The sequence below is a fragment of the Coturnix japonica genome, chromosome 11 (assembly GCF_054131305.1).
Source record: "Coturnix japonica strain WE chromosome 11, WE-NBRP24, whole genome shotgun sequence".
Taxonomy (NCBI): Eukaryota; Metazoa; Chordata; class Aves; order Galliformes; family Phasianidae; genus Coturnix; species Coturnix japonica.
This window is the reverse complement of record NC_140673.1, coordinates 18491607-18509676: the sequence shown is the minus strand read 5'-3', so window position 1 is coordinate 18509676 and position 18070 is coordinate 18491607. Positions and strand designations below refer to the sequence as shown.

At 38.0% G+C, this 18070-nt stretch overlaps 2 protein-coding genes across 6 annotated transcripts in view; one reads left to right on the top strand and one right to left on the bottom strand.

The window, feature by feature from the left end:
* PTGFR (prostaglandin F receptor) overlaps window positions 1–8091 on the top strand; it is a 60529-nt gene extending 52438 nt beyond the window's left edge. For 2 of the 3 annotated variants that reach the window (XM_085512256.1, XM_085512259.1), the window contains 2 exons: window positions 1591–1668; window positions 7943–8085. In XM_085512256.1, the coding sequence (XP_085368382.1) occupies window positions 1591–1668; window positions 7943–8041 (177 nt within the window). In that variant the 3' untranslated portion in view covers window positions 8042–8085. Of the gene's footprint in view, window positions 1–1590; window positions 1669–7942 lie in introns of all 3 variants that reach the window. The other variant, XM_085512257.1, reaches the window with a different exon arrangement.
* A 2499-nt stretch (window positions 8092–10590) lies between these two features.
* Window positions 10591–18070, bottom strand: part of LOC107317574 (vitellogenin-1) — a 72203-nt gene continuing 64723 nt past the window's right edge. For all 3 annotated transcript variants that reach the window (XM_085512254.1, XM_032446247.2, XM_085512253.1), the window contains exons 29-35: window positions 17605–17743; window positions 16701–16887; window positions 16202–16299; window positions 15527–15621; window positions 15262–15421; window positions 13910–14071; window positions 10591–10908 (exon numbers count right to left, since the gene is read on the bottom strand). In XM_085512254.1, the coding sequence (XP_085368380.1) occupies window positions 10790–10908; window positions 13910–14071; window positions 15262–15421; window positions 15527–15621; window positions 16202–16299; window positions 16701–16887; window positions 17605–17743 (960 nt within the window). In that variant the 3' untranslated portion in view covers window positions 10591–10789. The remainder of the gene's footprint in view (window positions 10909–13909; window positions 14072–15261; window positions 15422–15526; window positions 15622–16201; window positions 16300–16700; window positions 16888–17604; window positions 17744–18070) is intronic.

The following is an 18070-nucleotide window of genomic DNA, read 5'->3' as shown; positions in this document are numbered from 1 at the left end:
GTCAGAACAGAGGAATTGCAAAGGATTGCATGATTCTCACAGTTAAATTTTGCAGGATGCCCTTTGGTGATTCTGCCATGCACTACAGCAGCAGCAACCTGATTGATGTATACATCTGATGGTCACCAAAATAAGGCTACGACTACTAAGAAACACATTGACTTTAATGTCATGAATTCCCAAAAAAAGAAAAGAAAAGCCAAGGCAATAACACTAAGGACATTTTGGAAAAACGATGTAGCAATTCTTATTTATTTAGCATCCATAGCACAGAAGGAGAACACCAAAAATCAAATAAAATACCCTTAAAGTATGGGTGTCTAGTGCTAGTAAGCACCAGTTCAGTGTTATCTCCTATGGATACAGTTGGACACAGCAGCAGGAGTGTTATTTTCTCCCTGCATGATACAAGTCACTTCCATTGGAGACAGTATGCAATCCTAAGAGTTAAGCACTAGGTGTTTCATATTTGTTGAATCTCTTGCTTTGAGTCATTGATTTCTTCGCCTCGAATCTCATCTCTGGCCCAGTTAGTGAGCCATTAAGTGAGGAGTCTACTGTGTTGATGAAATAATAATTCTGTTTACAGAGTGCCTTCTCACCAAGACTCTGTAGGTGCTGCACAGTATCTACTTAATTCACACTCTTTTAATAATTAAAGCCTTTCTACCTAATGCCTTTGTGCAAAACAGAATTCTTGTGCTATCTTCAATCAGAAGCAATTGCAGGGAGGCAGTCTGGGGAACTGATCCTAGAAAGTTGCACATTTGTTTGGCAACAGTGTTCTTTCCTCTAAAGGAAGGGAATGTTCTCCTCTTTTCAGGAAAGTGCTCTGGCCGCATGCATGAGTGCAGTAGCTGAGAAGCAGGGTTACTCAATTTCTGCCATACTTGTGTCTTATTTCAACATACTCTGAAAACATTAATGTGATAATTCAAAATCTTTTTTCTTCCTTCTTAAAATTTAAGATGCACTGAAATTATACATATCCTTTTAAAGCTTCTGGTGTCTGGGAAGGGAGATGATAGCAAGGAACAGTAAGTGCTGGCTAAGTGGCTGATGTGCTATCCCATCTTTTCGTACTGGCATGCTGCTGGCTTTACAGTGAACAGTTTCTGGATGCTCCTTGTCTGAGAACACACAGGGGCCTTTACAAAAACCTGTCCAGGCATTTATTTTTTTTTATGACCTAAGCCCATTTAGTATATGCTCAGCAAATGCAACTCCGGAGAGAACAGAGATTCGTTACATAAGCCAAAATGTCTTTTAACCATAACAGCATGCTTCTCCATTTATTTTATTAATGGGATTTCACAGTGTTTTTGTAAATAGCTATATTAAGGCTCTGTACATATCTTGTGTAGGTATAAATAAGAGATGAAGCCTGTGAAGTGTCAGATGTCACAATCATAAACTGATGTAATTACTGATCTTCATCTACATGAACCTGCTCTTGTGTTAATACAGAGAAATTAATTAGCTACATGGGCTGGATACAACATTGAAGTGACCATATGCAGTAGAAGAGAAACCAGATGTGAAGTATGGTGACTCTCTTAACTATCCAATGTGATTTTCCTTCACCTGCAGGAAGGATTGAAGGCATGTGATCCTTGGCCAGAACCTCCACCCCTCTTGCACCTGTATGGCACTGCTGATGGCATGAAGGTATGGGAGCAACCGAAATGTATGATGTCCTCAAACAATGCCTCTGAAAATATTTTCTTAAGATTTTTACTTTGCTTCTGTCACAAAAAGCAAGACTGGAAAATAGTTTGAGAGCTCTTTAAGATAAATCCTTTTGTGCCTTTCCTGCAGATGCAGGTAATTGCAGAGAGATTTGGGATCTGTCTAAGTCAGATCCTGCCCATTAAAAAATACATCTCAGGGTTGGATTTGACATGCAGTGTTGACATCCTTTTTTCTATAGTGAGGCAGATGATATGTTTAGCAGACAGCTACTTTGACAACTTCCCTTCTGAGGAGCTGAAGGAAAGTGCTGAAAATTTCCTGTAGCTTTTGATATTTTATGTGCTTGCTGGCCTAATCTTTATAACACCCTGGCACTGGAGGGGGGTCACATTTACTGCTACCACAATCAGATGCAACCCCAGAGATATCAGTAGAACTGCATCTCATTGTATTTGTGAAGCTGGACCTTCCTTTGATGAAAGATGTTGTCTTCCTTACACGCTAAGGGGAGAAGAGAATTGCCCTCTTCTGAGCTTTGATACCAATTCTGTAGTCTTATAAAAGGCAGCAGGATCTTTCAAAAACTGTAATTTCTTCCCATTAAGAGAATCACCTGCATAAACCCTTCAAGAAATTATATACATATATAAACTTATTACTTTCTCCTAGTAGTTTGAATGACATCTTGAGTTATTCTCTATGTGTTTTGTATGTTTTTTGCTTTCTTTCTTTGACTTTATTGCACTAAAACTTACCTCCTGTATAGCTAAGTGCCCATGTGATAACAACTAGCTCCAGAAACAGATCCTGAAACCACTGTAAATAGCTATTGAACCAGACTTGAACTGCCAATGTGCTCACTCAGAATGAGATGAAATCCAGCAAGAGATTTATAGAACTGCAGATTTTCATTGTACCATTTCTTTAATAGAAGATGCCTAACAATTTTCTGGTAAACGGATTGCTAGAAATATGTATTTCAAAATTGTTATGTATATGGTTTGTTTTCACCCATGCTGATTTGAATCATCACAATGTGTATCAAAACTTACCTGAATATCTGAGAAGAGTGCTGAATTTAAATACTCATCAAATTTTTAGGGTCACATGTAATGAAGTGACAACGTGTTTTAGCACAACTACAGCTGTGAATACTTTCAGTGTGGCCGAAGTAAGACCTGTGAGACACTTACTGTACCTTCTCCAAAGGTATGGATAGATGAAAAGCCACCTTCTCATACTTCAAGTCACAATTAAAACTGATTTATATCTTAATGCACAGTAATTTATTTTGTAATGGCCTGGTCAAGTTTGCCCTCTAGTGGTACAGAATTTGCAAACTGTGGACTCCCAGAAGCCAGTGCAAGAAGGGTGCTCTGTAGGGAGCATGGCTAATGGATTTCATTTCACTCTTGTGTGATTCATGATTCAGTCTATTTATCAGCATCTACTGTGAGTGTGTAACTGTACAGGCAAGATATTTTCTCACCTACAGGTCAGGGTGAAGTTTAAGCCTGCTTTCCTTGCTGTACCAAGGGGTAGCAGAGAGGAGCCCAGCAATTCTCTAGTCTATGAGATAAGCCCAAACAGCTGCTGGTAGGAATGGCGGAGGCAGCAGCTACGTTTTCTGGGGTTTTGCTGTGTGAATACATTTAGCTGGTTGAAGCACACTTGGTTATGTAGCTTTTTCATTACAACCCTGCTTTCTGACGAACAAGAGAAAAAAAGTCCTCAAAAAATATACTCAGGAATTAAGACAAAGAGTAGAACATATAAAGTTGAGCTCAAACTGAGAGGTCTTTTCATATGAAGAAAATCTTTTCGGAATGGAAAGAGGTATTGAAACCCAGGAGCTGTGAAATAGCCATATGATAACCAAGAAACCAGACTTTCAGTCTCTCACCCAGAGAAAGCCATTCTCAAATGTGAGGCAGTGGAATAGTATGGCAGTCTATGCCATGTGTTATGTTTCTCATACACTTTTTAAAATGATTTACCCACATTTGTTTAGTTTTTATTTTCTTTTTTTTTTTTTCTTGAAACATGCTGATGTAGAGGAAAATGGTGAAGCTCAATGATTTTGGTGATGTTAATGCAAATATTGAGGAAAAGAGTGAAATTCAAGAATGAGGTAATGTGGTTATTATCAAGTGTCTTTCTGAGGGGGCTGACTGTGGGTGATTGCACTTCATCTGTATTCAAAACAACCAATGCCTTGTGGCAGTTAGTTTCAAACTGCCTTAGGATAAAGTGCTTGTTGAATTGTGGGAGCGTAATGACAACCTTATTGGATGAAAGATTTTCAGAGCTAAAATATGAGTTTTGGCACTTTAGTTATACAAACTACAATTGCAGCTAGTAGTATTGATACAGAGCTGCAGTTAAAACAGAACCGGTGACTGGAACAATGCTGCAGGGGTGGATAAAATTACAAAAGAAATTTATATTGCCAATATATATGTGGCAGTTCAGGCATACTGTCCTGGGTAGCTGATCTCAAAATGAAGCAGTTGCATTATAAAGTATTAGAAGAACAAATAAACAAACAAGCAGACAAATGTGAATATGGGGCTTAGGTTTAGTGTTTGGGTTAGGTTTTAGGCAAGACAATTCTCTGAATGCTGTCCAAAACAATGCCAATAATAAAGCAGGGGTTTGAGAGGAGCAAAAATGTCCATTTATGAACTACTCTTCACTGGAGTGCTGAAAACATGCAGCATGTCTATGAATGAAAGTGGTACTCAAACATTTGCACCACAAATTACTTAGCCTTAGAATTGGTGTTAGAAGCTTTAAAAGGGCAGAGAAATTCTTCTCAATTACATTTGTTCAAGAACTGTGTAGATGTGGTACTGAGGAACGTGGTCACTGAGCAATACTGGTGGCAGCTGAAAAGTTGGACTAGATTACTTACAGGCCTTTTCCAACCTTAATGATTCTATGATTTGTATGTACGCTAACATCTTACACTGCAAACCAGGATTTTTTCTGCAGTCCCCTGTGCAAGTGAAAAGACTGAAACAGAGTGACTTGTGATCCCTGCACAAGGGAACTCTCCCAGGGCTTTAGGGTTGTCACTCTGCCTCTCACTCTGTGCAGGAAAGGAGATATCAGCATCACAGCATTTCTCATGAGTGGAGCAATCCATTTTGTCGATCTACCACCTGGCCCAAAGGTGGGGAGAATGCCAGGTTCCCTGTTTGCCTGGTGCTAACCAGCTGGCCCTGGGCATGCTTAGGAGCCTGCAGAGCCAAGCTGAAGGCTGGAGGCAGCATGGGAGCTGGCTCTGAGCTGGATGGGATCTGGCAGCCTTACCTGGCTTTGGGAGCTCTGTAATTCATGCAGTTGCAGCTGGGGATCTGAGGACTTGGCAAAAGGGGCAACCTGCCTGCCAGATTTATTTTGGTCTGTCAGGCAAGGTCACCAATTAATTCCTCTGGAGCATTTCAGTTTGGTTGTATTGAGATTTTTCAGTGGGAAGCAGTAGCATTGTATAGAGTGATGCCCAGCTTCACAAATGAAGGTAAAAATTCTGGATACAGTGCTTATACTCAAGACTGAAATTCCAAATAGTCCCTCCTATACCTGTTAATAGCAAAGTTTGTAACTGCCTGATTTTCTCAACTTCTACCATTGTAAAGATCATCGCTGCATCTGCTCAGAAGTGCTGTAATAGCTACAGGTCTTAGCCCTGTCTCATATACAAGACAGATGAGGAGACTCACTCAAGGTTCTCTCTGCACCTTTAATTTAGTGACACCCACAAAAGATGCAGGATCTGTTATTACAGCCAGTAATATAACAGTGGTTCCCACCTATTTTCTTACAATGATGAATGTGTTTAACAGCCACCTGAGATGTGAAACCCAAGTTGTACACCGTGTTCAGATACAAGGAAGTTACAACACATAATACAAGTCATAAGAAACAATTAGTGCACAATGAAGCATGTTGTGGAGACATCCAAATTAGGATCAAATAGAAATAGTACAGCCATATTACAGAGTTTAATATGTCCACAGTGAGTCTGAAGTAAGAGAGATTACTGAAGTAATAGAGATTAGTGTCATGACAAGGTAAGCATTTCTCTGCTGGTTCCTGCCCCAGCCTCAGTCTTCATCAGTCTTTCCACAGGTAATCTAATTCGTATATCAATCCCAAAGTCTCATGGTCATGAGCAAATTTTTTATGTTAGTAGTTTTGTTTTGGACATATAAGAAGGATTCCAAGTTGAATTCCGGCATTAGCTTATTTAGCTTAAATTCCTGCATGTATTTCATTTTATATAATTATCTTTTTATTATTTATTAATTATTATTTATTTATAATTATCATTTTTATCATGATTCCTACTTCTCAAAATCCATCTGAAAATAAACTTAATTGTGTTAGGACATATGTTTGTTCAGTGTGAATTGCAACTAAATGAACTGCAAGAGAAAGAAAGAAAAACAGATGTATTTTTTTTGTCTGTGTATTAATGCCTTTTCAGGTACCATAATAACAACCTTTCAGGCTCCTTTAGGAAGGACCAGAAGTACTCCTTTTGAACATCTTTGGATTTTCTTAGCAAACTGCTCTCTCAGCCCTGCAGTATAATTACTGCCTATCCAGCAATAACAGAAATGAGAATGTCTTTTGCAATGTCTTTTTCCTCCAGAGACAATGTGAAATGGTACTCAGAAAGGTACAGAATTGTAATGTACTTACAGGGAAAAAAAAAAAAACAAAAAAAACAAACCTCACACATAGTAATCAAGTATGGAGGATAGTGGGGGAAAAAACACCTCAAACGTTGATTAGAATTTATATTAAAGTGCCTGGAATGTATCAGACCTATAAATAAACCCTGAAGATTCAACCCGTTGTTAGTAAATAAAATAGCCAGTAGATGGCATAGGAGACCTTGTATTCAGTATCCAGCTCAAATGGCTGCTAATAGCTCCTCTCTCATGCAATGCCTGTGCTGTCTCCGGGTTTAGCCCTAGCTACAGTATTTGCTAGATTCCCAAGGCTTCTTATTCATAAGCTACACTCAGATCCACATAGTACATTTATTTTTAGGGACAACTAAAGTTCATTTAATAACTCATTTGAACATGCTGAGTAAAAGCCTGGCTCTGCTGAGTTTAACCACAGACTTCATTCAGCAGGGTTAGAATTGTATGAGTTATTTTTTTGATGCTCGTACTGGGGAGCAGGCATTTCGTTTCCAGGAGGGGTCTGATATTAGTGGTTTTATCCTTTCCTCTCTTACCGCAGCTCCTTTCTCTGGAGCACAACAGCCATGCTTTGCTGAGAGTCGCTGTGTCATTCAAAATTAGTGAATCAAAAGAGCCTGGTCTGATGGACAAGGGGTTGGTTGCCTTTGTCTAGGCTCCAGCAGCCTTTTGCCTGTTCCACTGTAATAGCAGGATCCAGTTCTAGGCTTTTATGGTGAATCCACTAAGGTTTAACCAAAACTGACCACAAACAAATGAAGCATATTGGTTTGATTTTTTCCAAATATATTGTTATTTTACTGTTAGTTGAATCTGAAAATGAAAACCTTTGATCTAGCAATAAGACATATTCCTGTGGTTACGAGATCTAGAGGAAAAATTGTTTTTCATCTCTAGGATCACAAAAAAGCTTGCAAAAGGCATATAGGACTCATAAGCATTTCTGACTACATCAAGTAGGTAAGTGGTTATATCATTCTGATGCAGAAAAAAAGGCATAGAAATCCCCCAACCCTTTGCAAAACCAGATTACAGAGCAACAAAGGCAGGGTTAGGACTTGAGCCTGAATGTTTAGGCCTGCATTGTTTTTCTGACACTTAAAAAAAACCAAACAACAACAAAAAAACCCCAATACTGGAGTGCTATAATTGTGTGGTCATTTTCCTTGATTACTACAATAAAATCTGAAGTTCTTTAATTCATGGCATTAGGAAGTACTGGGAATGAAAAGCTGAGTGTGTAAGAGATCAGACTGTGAAATATACATTTTAATACTCAGTAGGCAACATAACTGTGTTTTGCTTTATGAGATAGGACAGGCATGACTTCAAAATGAGTTTTAAATCTGGAGTCCAGATATCCTCCCAGATGGATTGGAAATGTCTGTGTGGTGCATTAGACACTCCAGAAGGTCTTTTTCACACTCATACTGCTATTGCTCTTAATTCTATTGGCAAAATGGGCCAGTTCTCAGTGCCCAGTGCCAACATCAGGCTTTGCTAACTTTCATTATGTTTGGATTTTACAGATGGAACATCAATGGAGTCAGACACAGGTATCCATCTGCCTCAGCAAGAGGGCACCAACAAATTGGAATGGGACAGAGAAGAAAGCTGCTCCCTGGTGATGGAAGCAAGAAGAGCTGTGTCTAACCCATGGCTTGAACACTAGGCAATGGTATGTGCCTGGGGTCTCTTGGGCTGGGCCTGCTCCCAAGCCCTGGCTGTGTTAGTAAGGAGATGGATTGTGAATTCTGCTGTAGAGAGACACATTTATCTTTTCTTCCTTATGTATGGGACAGTGCATGAACTAAGCATTACTTTAGGATTGCTGGGCTCAAGCCAGCATAGACAGTATCCTGCTGGTGGGAGTTTTGCTTCCTGTGAAAAGCAAGGCTAGTGTGAACAGATTAGCTTCTGCTGCAGGAGAGGCATCTGTCAGGGGTGTACCATGAGCAGGTCACCTTTTTCTGCCATTAGCAGGAGATGTGAATTTGCTCTTCTAGGGGCAACCTTTGGCTGCTGGGGTGCTGGAGCAGGACTGAAAGTGGCGCTTCACCGGGGGCAGGCCTGATATGGCACACTAAAACTTTTAACATGATACAGGATGTACTGTTATTATATATCCTCGTTGTATATATCATTATGTGGAGAAGCTAATGTAAGACCACTGATCAGTTTTTCTGATTAAGTTTTTTTTTTTCCTAATAATTTTAACAATTTGTAAATAATTTCTGACTTTATGAACTGCTTGTATTTTTTGTACTGTACATTCCAATTTGATCATTGTTAATTAGTGTCATGCCTCTGTTTTACAGCAGGCAGAATTACTTCTCTTACTAAGGGCCCTTTGTTGCTATTGAATTCCTATTCTACTCATCGAGCATGAAAGTTCCTTTTTCTTCCCTCACTGCATTTCTTCACTACCTTTGACTTATCTGGAGTGGTTGACTCGCAAAAGTTTCTCTTTTGTAAACAAGCAGATTAAAGGGAAGGGTGTTGGATTAAATATGACAGACTCCAGTCTGATCCTATGAAAGTCAATGGCAAATCTTCCATAAGCCACAGGGAAAACAAAGCCAGGAAGGGCTCTCCAGGTGCAATATTAGTGTGATTTTAAAGGAAAGTGGTATGTATCATCTCCTCTCTTGTTTGCAGCTGCCTTTTTTGGAGTGCAGCATTTCTAGTGAGTTAGCAAAATGCAGCTTTTGTACAAGGAATTCATGAATGCTTTATTACAAATGAAAACACAGTGTAAAAACACATGCTATTGGGCTGCATTTGAACTTCCTTGAGAAAAAAGTAAAAATAAAAGCTCTTTAGTACCAGCTATCTAACTAAAGGGTCCGTGTGTATAAAGTTTCTAAAATATAGCGTATAGATTAAGTAAAGGCTGGCTGAAGAAACTGGTACCCTTCTCTGTGTGCTCTAGCCATGCTCTGCTCCCTGTCATCCAGAGAGGCGAGAGCTGCTGAGACAAACAAACTGCCATAGGGCATTTGCCCTGTGTCAGAGCTTAGCCCATTGGGGTCTGGCCTTGGATGAACTCATAATGGCTTATTTTCTTCATTAAGTAGTTAAGTAGGTGCAGTACACTGAGAAAGACTGGATCTTATCTAATTCCAATTTAGTTTCAAGCTTCTGAGAGAAAGTAAGAGTACTTCACTTGTGTTTCTCATCTTGAACGAAAAGCCTTGAGAAATGTTATTCTGTAATTGTTCAGCTATTTAGTCTTCAGTTCTCTTTCTGATAGCTCAGTTTATACTTAGAAAGAGAAGTATTTTCTTTAATGACAGTTTCCTGGCAGCATTTGGGTTCAGCACTACCTTGCACATACTAAGGCACTTGGCTGCTGGCTGCTGTTGCCTGCTATGGAGCACATCTCACAGCTCGCTGCATGGCTGATTCCTCTACAAGGGAAGGAATATTGTGCCATTGCATGAGGTGTGGAGTTGCCACCTAATCCTGCTCCCCTGGGGTGGGAGGGAATTGCCTTTCTGTGTAGGCCTAGTGAAAGCTTGCGGATTGACAGTCTACTGTTTAAACATAGTATGACTGTCCTCCTTTATTTTAGCCTTATGATGCCATTGATCTTACACATTTCTACATATTATTTTTGGAGTATTTGGATGTATTATTGTTCTCTGAAGGTTTTGAAGGCATCATTTTCATAGACATACAATAGAAATGGTAAACCAAAATAATAAAAATAAAAAATCCTATTCATACTTTTAGCTCACGAAGTAACAGCACATCCATTGAAATTTAAATCAAAATGTGGACTGTGTCACACACTATAGCTCTCTGGAAAGTGCAGTGGGAGTCTAGCAGTCCAATTCATTCCTTTGTAGAATGTACTAAGGCTAATGGTCTTGCTGGGAGTAAAATGTATTTTTTGCAGAATGGTTCCAAGAACAGACTTTTCTCTTTACCAGAAAACATAAAAGAAAACAAATGCTTACTGTGTCTTTAGTATGCTAAATATGAAATTCTTTACACAATGGAATGTTAGCAGTAGCTGTAATCATGTTTTCCTTTCATCACCTAGTGAACATAATTTTAAGAGAGGACTGCTATAATTATATTTCAGATAAAAAGAAGCAGAATTTCTGGATAATATTATAGTTGGTCTGATTGTTTTGTTGATAGAGAAAAATAAAGAGGGAGACCGCATGAATACTTATTTAATGAACAACATATTTATTAAGCTGTGCAGACTGTACATAATGCATTTGACTTTGGATGCAATAGAGAAAGCTTACTTTCTTCAAGCACATTTCTTAATATTTTATTACAGCTATCACATTCCTTCTTATCTGTCCAGCTATTCAATTATTTCTGTAATATGTCTATAGCACAACACTAAAGAATTTTGCTTAACTGCAGTCACCAGTGCAGGTACAATCAATGTCAGCATCCACAGACTCCACAACATCCTCAGATGCAGATTTCTTATCGCTGCTTCTCTGCCATTCCAGCAGGCTTACAGCAGTATCTGTCAGAAGCGAGAAGCTATTGTTAACGAACATCAAGCAAATTAATACATTTCAAGGAAATCCTGTTTTGATGGCTGCCAACTCCCTCATCAAGTAAAGAAAGAAATCCTGCCCCCACAACTGACATCTCACTGACTCATTGACTTGGAGCAGGATTTTCATCCATGATACAATTACTATAATAATTCCCTAAAACCAAAATGAATAATATTTCATGAAGTAAAATGACAACAGGCAGGAGCCAGTAAAAGTGCTGGAGGTAACCACTTTCTAAGTAAGACCACCACGTCCCGATATACATCAGCAATCTCTTTTAATGTTATTGCTGCATATCAGTGCATATTTCAGCTGACTATTTGTTGAAGTTCATCCTGAAGTATAAGCCCTTTGGAGAATTTTCAGAGGTTCATAAACTTCTAATTAAAGTTTCCCATATATTGTGAAATCTGGCAGAGCATTGTCAGTTTCAGTATTAACCTTACCACACTGCTTTATCAACAGCAGCTTGAATAAGCCATATCCCTTAATGCTGGAATAATCTAAATGGAATAATAATACTCATCCTCCCAATAAATATTCTTAGATAGTTGGAGGTTTATCGTTCCATCTGGAAGAATATTAGGACATCCATTTAGATTAAGTTTGCATAATGAGAATGGGTAAAGCTTTCATAATTTTACTTCCATTTATTTATTTTTTTTTCATCCCTCAGTTGGACAATACATTTAAGACATGCCATCTTTCATCACAGGAAAATCTGGAGACTGCTGTGTTTAGGCTATATTGGTCACTTATCTCCTGAAATGCTGACACTCTCCTTGGCTGAATTACTGTTCAACCCAGGCACAGTTATTTTTTTCATAATTATCTTGATGCCAAATATTTCCCAGAAAGGTGCTTGAGGTGTTTATTTTTTAAAGTATGTCATATTTCCAAGCTGTGAAATGGCATCTGCTATAGAAGTCTGAAATCTGCTATAGAAGTCTGAGTTCTATTTTTTTTATAAGCATTGATTCTTGTGACACATGAGGCTAAGCTGTGGGTCTATCCATGTTGATATCCATGTAGGAAATAGTTCCTTGGGCAAACTGGATTGTGGCTGAAAGCTATCATCCATATGGACAGGACTGGTGGCATGTTTGACATGCAAACGGACACATGGACTTAAGCTAGGTATAAAGTCTGCCTCAGTCAAGAACATAAGACTATAAGCTCACTGATTTGAGGACAACAGGGGCTAGTCTGTACCCCTGAACTTCATTTTATCCTTTCCTCACTAGTGACAGTGAAGCGGTCCCTGTCTTTTGATGCTATAGATTATCAAGTCTGAGTTCTCGTACAAAGAGCTGAGGAGAAGTTTTTGTTCTGTGCATACAAATACATGTTCACTGCTTGGGAAGGATGGGGATTTTATTTATGCTTCTCCTCCAAATCATTGAACAAAGAAATAAAAAGACTAAATTACAAGGGTTAGCCTTGTATTCCTACTGATCTCTTGCTTGAGAAAAAACAATCATCATGGTTTAAAAAAAAAGAAAGAAAGCTCACATGGCAACCATTCCCCTTCCTCCTTTTCTTCCCCCTCCTTTTCCAGATAGATTAAATAAAGTCCTTGATTAGGAGTGTTGTTAGAACACTTCCCAGCCTCTGGTTCAGTAAATGAACCAGAGAAGCCTGCAGTTGCTGTAAAAGTAGCACTGGCTGTGACAACTAACATAACTTTTTTTTTTTTTTTTAACTAATTTTCCTTTTTTTCTAACACATTTTTGTGAAGGAATGAGACAACTTCATTATAGTCTAATATTCTGAGGCACTGAGTGGCCCGGGTTGATGACATTTCAGAGATATAGACTTGGATGCAAAAAAGAAATCTGTGAAACATGGATATGACAAGGTTTGGGAAGTGTGTTTTTTGTTGTTGCTGAAAGAGTGTTCTTTTCATAAAAGGATTCATCTATTCACTTCTCAGGGAACTGTCAGAAAACTATTAGCATTTTTTTGCGGTACCTGTTAAATTGACTCATAGAATGTTGACTATTATAAAAAGATACTCATTCCTTTTGTGGGCTGAATCAGCACATGGAAGACATTAATAACATGAGCAAAAAGTGTGAAGTTCTAGATAGATGTTTTAAATCAGAAATATAATAGTGTTTCTCTTTAGTATTACTCAATATAGAAATTCATTGGTTTCAGTGAAACTACACTGCATCATCCCTGCTGTGGTTTTGGCTAATAATGGTTAGCATGGAAAACAGATCAATTTAGCAGATACTCTCAAGCGGTGATTTCTGTCTATGATATCTATGTACTGAGTGATCCATTAGAAGACTTAGGAAGGAATGTACCAGAAATATCTACAGATTCAAGTCTGGATTCTCAAGTGTATATAGCTGTGTTTTGTAATCATGCATTACATTCATGGTAAATTTGTATAAGTAAGTGAAAGGAGAAAAAGACTCAGTATTTTTAAAAATCTGGGGTACACGATTGTGTATATAAAGTACCTTTGAAAAACAAACCAATTTTGGGAGCAATCTAGAGAACATTTCAGCAGTGTGTTTTTTGCTGATGTATTGCATAGTGGCGTAGCATGGCAGCCTAATCACAGCAGTCATGTCACACTACTTGACTGACTTTCAATTGCCTTGCTTGCCCTGGACTACACAAAATTGCAGGCTGTAATGTGCATAAAAGGACTTACTGTTGCTTATCAAAACTTTATGGAGATCCTGAAAATGTGAAAAAAAGTTTATTGATCTCTTCTGCCCCTTTTACCACCTCAGTTTTCCTCAGATGACGCTACCTGTCATCGTCTAAACTAGCTCTTAGCTGTCCAGTACTGTCAATGTTTATAGCAAATAGTAATGGGATTAAAAACAGCAGCTCAGAGAGGAGCTGGAGCCATGCAGTTCTGTGTGTGGCTGTTCTGTGTTTTGTTCTTTCGAGTGTTCTGACAGAGCTCCTACAGTATGTGACACAGAAAGAAAAATGTCTTACTTTTTGGGAAACAGTGGAAGCCAACCTTAACGGAAGTTTTTTCAGTTGGAGTACAGTCTTTCATACATTTCAGTACTGGGTCAACAGAGTAGCATGTAGATTCCTCTCCATCAATAGTAGGATTTCGATTCAGCTTCACATAACTGCGCTGCAGTTTGCACCCTAAGAGGAAAAAGAAAGGTAGTTAAAATTGTAGAAATAAATCCCAATCGATCCTTGCAATAATAAAGGTCCATATTTTCTCTTCAGCTTTTATTAAAACACAGGTCCCTGACAAACCATTTTCACAGTAGCAAGGTTATCGAGATAGGATGATAATAAGTTGGGGGACTGAAGAGAGATTCTGTAAGGGGAGCTATATTTAAAATCTAATTGCACAATATAACCCAAATGGAACTGTGTATACCCAGTTTTTAGAACCATATAATACACAGAAAATAACCTCTCATATCTGGAAGCTATTAAGAATAGATACTGCAGGCACAATGGCTACTTCATTGCATTAGGAAAAATGTCAACTGTAGTGAGTGGGTAGGAAAAAAAAAGGCAGCATTTATATAATAACATCAAGGATAATTTTTGTATTGGATGATTTTTATAATGCTGTAATTATCTCACTAGAAAGGTATAATGAAACTTAACAGGATCCCAGCTATGACTCTGTTTCCTGACATACAGATAAGAACAAGTCTGCTGCCACTGAAGTCAAGGAGAAAGCAACCATTAACTTCAACAAAGTTGTCTCAGGTCCAAGGTAAATGGAGATGTACAAAACAAAACTGTGTTGATGTTATGGGAGACCATCATTATTCTTCCAGCTCCATGTGAGAGGAAGCTTTTACTTTAGTAGTATTTCTAAATATTTCCCTAAAATTGCACCCTCAGATGATGCAGAAGAAAAACAAATTTTGTGCACTCTGAAAATCTGCATATACTTCAGATTTGACCTACTACATTCATAGTATGCAGTTTGTTTCATTAAATTAAGCCTACAGACAGCGGCTACAACTGAGTTGTCTCAGCAGTAAAAATCAAACTGACTTCAGTTAGGTCAGTTTAGGTCTGAGCTTGCCTCTCGAAGAAATAAGCTATTTACTGTAAGAAATTATGTTAGAATCAATTATTTAACATTGAAGTGCACATGAGACAAAGACTTGCTGTATTGTATAATCTCTGTGTTCACAGGCAGTATTTTAAAAAGTCAGTGGTTAATGAAGTTAAAATGTATATATACTGCTGTTGTCATTTTAAGTAAAATACTGCTTTTAAAAGAAAAAATCTTTCCAGCTATTGGCAGAGAAAACCTGAAATTGTATTCTCTCCAAGCATAAATTGTTTTCAGATCTACTCACCACCAGAGCAGGTTTCTTCTAGCAGTACCCATGAATGAACAAAAGCAGAACAGCTGTGTGCCAGCTTATGATTTGGCATTAGGAGTTCATTGTGCTTTTCTCTGTCATTATTTCCACAGACTCCACAGGTCTTTCCTCTCATCCATGAAGCAACAGTAACCTGTAAAACAGTGCATCTTTTTAGTGAGTACTGAAGTGATGATCTGCTACATTTGCATGGCACTAAACAGAAGGAAGACAGTAACTTTGAAAGAAAGCACCATACCTTAAGGATCTCACCATCAAACTTCACATTCTTCAGACCATGTGTTGGAGCTTCCACAATAACTGTTGTTCCATTCTTATAAATTTTAATATTGTCTGCAAAAAGATATCTAATCATAATTTTAAAGTAATGGAGAAAATGAGTAGCACAAAGTACATTTTCCTTCACAGTTTCCATTATTCTGCTGAAGTCAGAAGGTTTGGAATTGTTGATGTTTTGTTTTGTGAGAGATCAAAAAGAGAAGAAACATTCAATTCATTTGTGAAAACATTCTACCATGGTTTCCTGTAGTTGGAACTTACTTCTGTATCCAGTCTATTAAATCTTGCAATGAAAATGACATTGGTGGTTCTCCAGACAAATATCTAGCCTGAAGTATGTTAACTGTGACTATAACAAGTACACTGTTTGTAAACAAGCACCAGTCTTGGACATAAGCCTTTTCTTATACTGCTTTACCTCTCAGTTATAGCAAGGAAAATTAAGCATGTAACTGCTATGGGAAACACAGAATTATTAAGCAATACAAATACTGAGATGATCTTTAGTTTTTCTTTGAATTAATCCCATTTGTGTTTTCTTAACATTGTGATGTTTCTGTGAAGCTTATTAAAAACAGTCTTAAAGATGCTTTGTTTCTGAATCAGTCCTAGAGTTGTGGGTATGAAAGCTCACCTTTTTCATACTCAGAAACTCCACTGTCTGATAGTACTGATTCTTTATTGCATGTCACGAGCAGAGATGAATCTGCTGCAGGACAGATTGTGATGTTCCTATAAGGAAAAAAAAAAAGAAGAAACTAGTGGTGAATTTAAAATGTAAGATTGAAATATTTGTGACCAAAGCTATCAGGGAGCTAATTTGGTCATTTGGATTGTGAATGAGTGACTGAGCTGCTTTCATTTCAAAATGCAAAATGTATTGGAACTTTGAGTGCTGAGATTCAGCCTCTGCAAAAAAGACACTGTGGGAACTCACGGAGCAGGTTATAAGATCCTGACTGTGACACTGAGTATGAGGAAAATGAAATCTAAGACTGTCAGATGAGGATTCTGTAAATCCTCACACATGTGACTGTAAACTAGTTGCATCCAAACTAGACATCTCCATTCCAAGACTAACTCCCTGAAGTTCTGTATCTCATTTTTAAGCCTTCAGAGTAAACCACACTTACGCTGAACTTGTATTTATGTGAATCTCTCTTGACAAAGACTGGTGATCAACTTTTCTTGCAGTAATGATGAATTTTGGATGTTCAGTACAATCTTGGGCCACTATCACATTGCAGCTTTTATTGAAAGAACATGAGAAGCTCATGCGATCGAATGTTTTGAAATCTCCCTTGCTGACTTCACATGTGGCTGCAAAACAAAACCAGAAAAGAAATGGCGGATGTGACAATGGCATAGTGTATTGCTGCAAAGTACTAAAGGCCGCCTCTGTGTGACTGGACTGCACAGTAGATAGAAAAGAATTTCAGCATCTTCTTTGCAGAATCTTTTAATGTTGCCAGAGTCTGTAAGAATAGGATTTCACAATTGCTAACAGATGTAGACTATATTAGTATTGATTTTGTTAACATGCTAAAAGCAAACCTTTAGACAGTATAGTTACTAAAACTGACTTACTAATGTCTTCAGATACTAAAAGTAGCAACCACTACAGAAATTAGTTCACATTTCCCACAGAAGTGTTAGACACCAATCACTTAAAACTTCTATGATTTTTTTTTTAAATAAAATAATAAACATGGCAGAAATTTAATTATTTGTCTTACACCCATCAGATGATGCCTCTCAACACAGAGATGGCACCTTCTTAGAAGGGGCAAAAGATGATGTTTATGGCTTGGTGGTAGAAATGATTCTTGAACTCAGAAGATTTACATCAGTTTGAAGTCTCTTCATCCACCTGCTGGTAAATGTACTTCTAAGTGATAAAATGAACCACTGAGAAAGCAGAGTTGGAGACACTAAGCTTCCCTCTAGAAGACCAATATGGGAAAAGTCCCAGTTGTCTCAGAGGATGGATCTACAAACATCGCTTTCTCATAAGACAATCATATAAGTAGTACTTACATTGATCTTCTTGTGCTATTTGTGAAGCTATTTCAGGAAGGAAATTCCAGGCAGTGATATCTCTAGTCTCATATGATGAAGATGATGGCCCTAAGGGCAAAGTGAATGGCACGCGGAGTCCCTGATAGTAAAGCGTTACCTGAAAAAGTAGAAATGAAAAAAACATTAAGATATATTGAGCCATATTGCTTGTGATATCACTGCAAAGAGACAAACAAAAAAGACATCCTGGAAAAATATCTTGAAGGTAGATACACAATTGCAGTTGTGTTAGTCTTTCTAGGATATGCCCAAAACCCAGGTTTTTCTTAGCAGTCACTCTCTCTTCTGGTCTAAATTCCTGACTTTTATGAGAAATTGTTAGGAACAGTAGAAAGTAACCTATTTAGATGAAGTTTAAATGATAATTGTGTGACTTTTGAAAAAATGATTGAAAAAATTAAGTAACTAATCTGATGGATGTGTT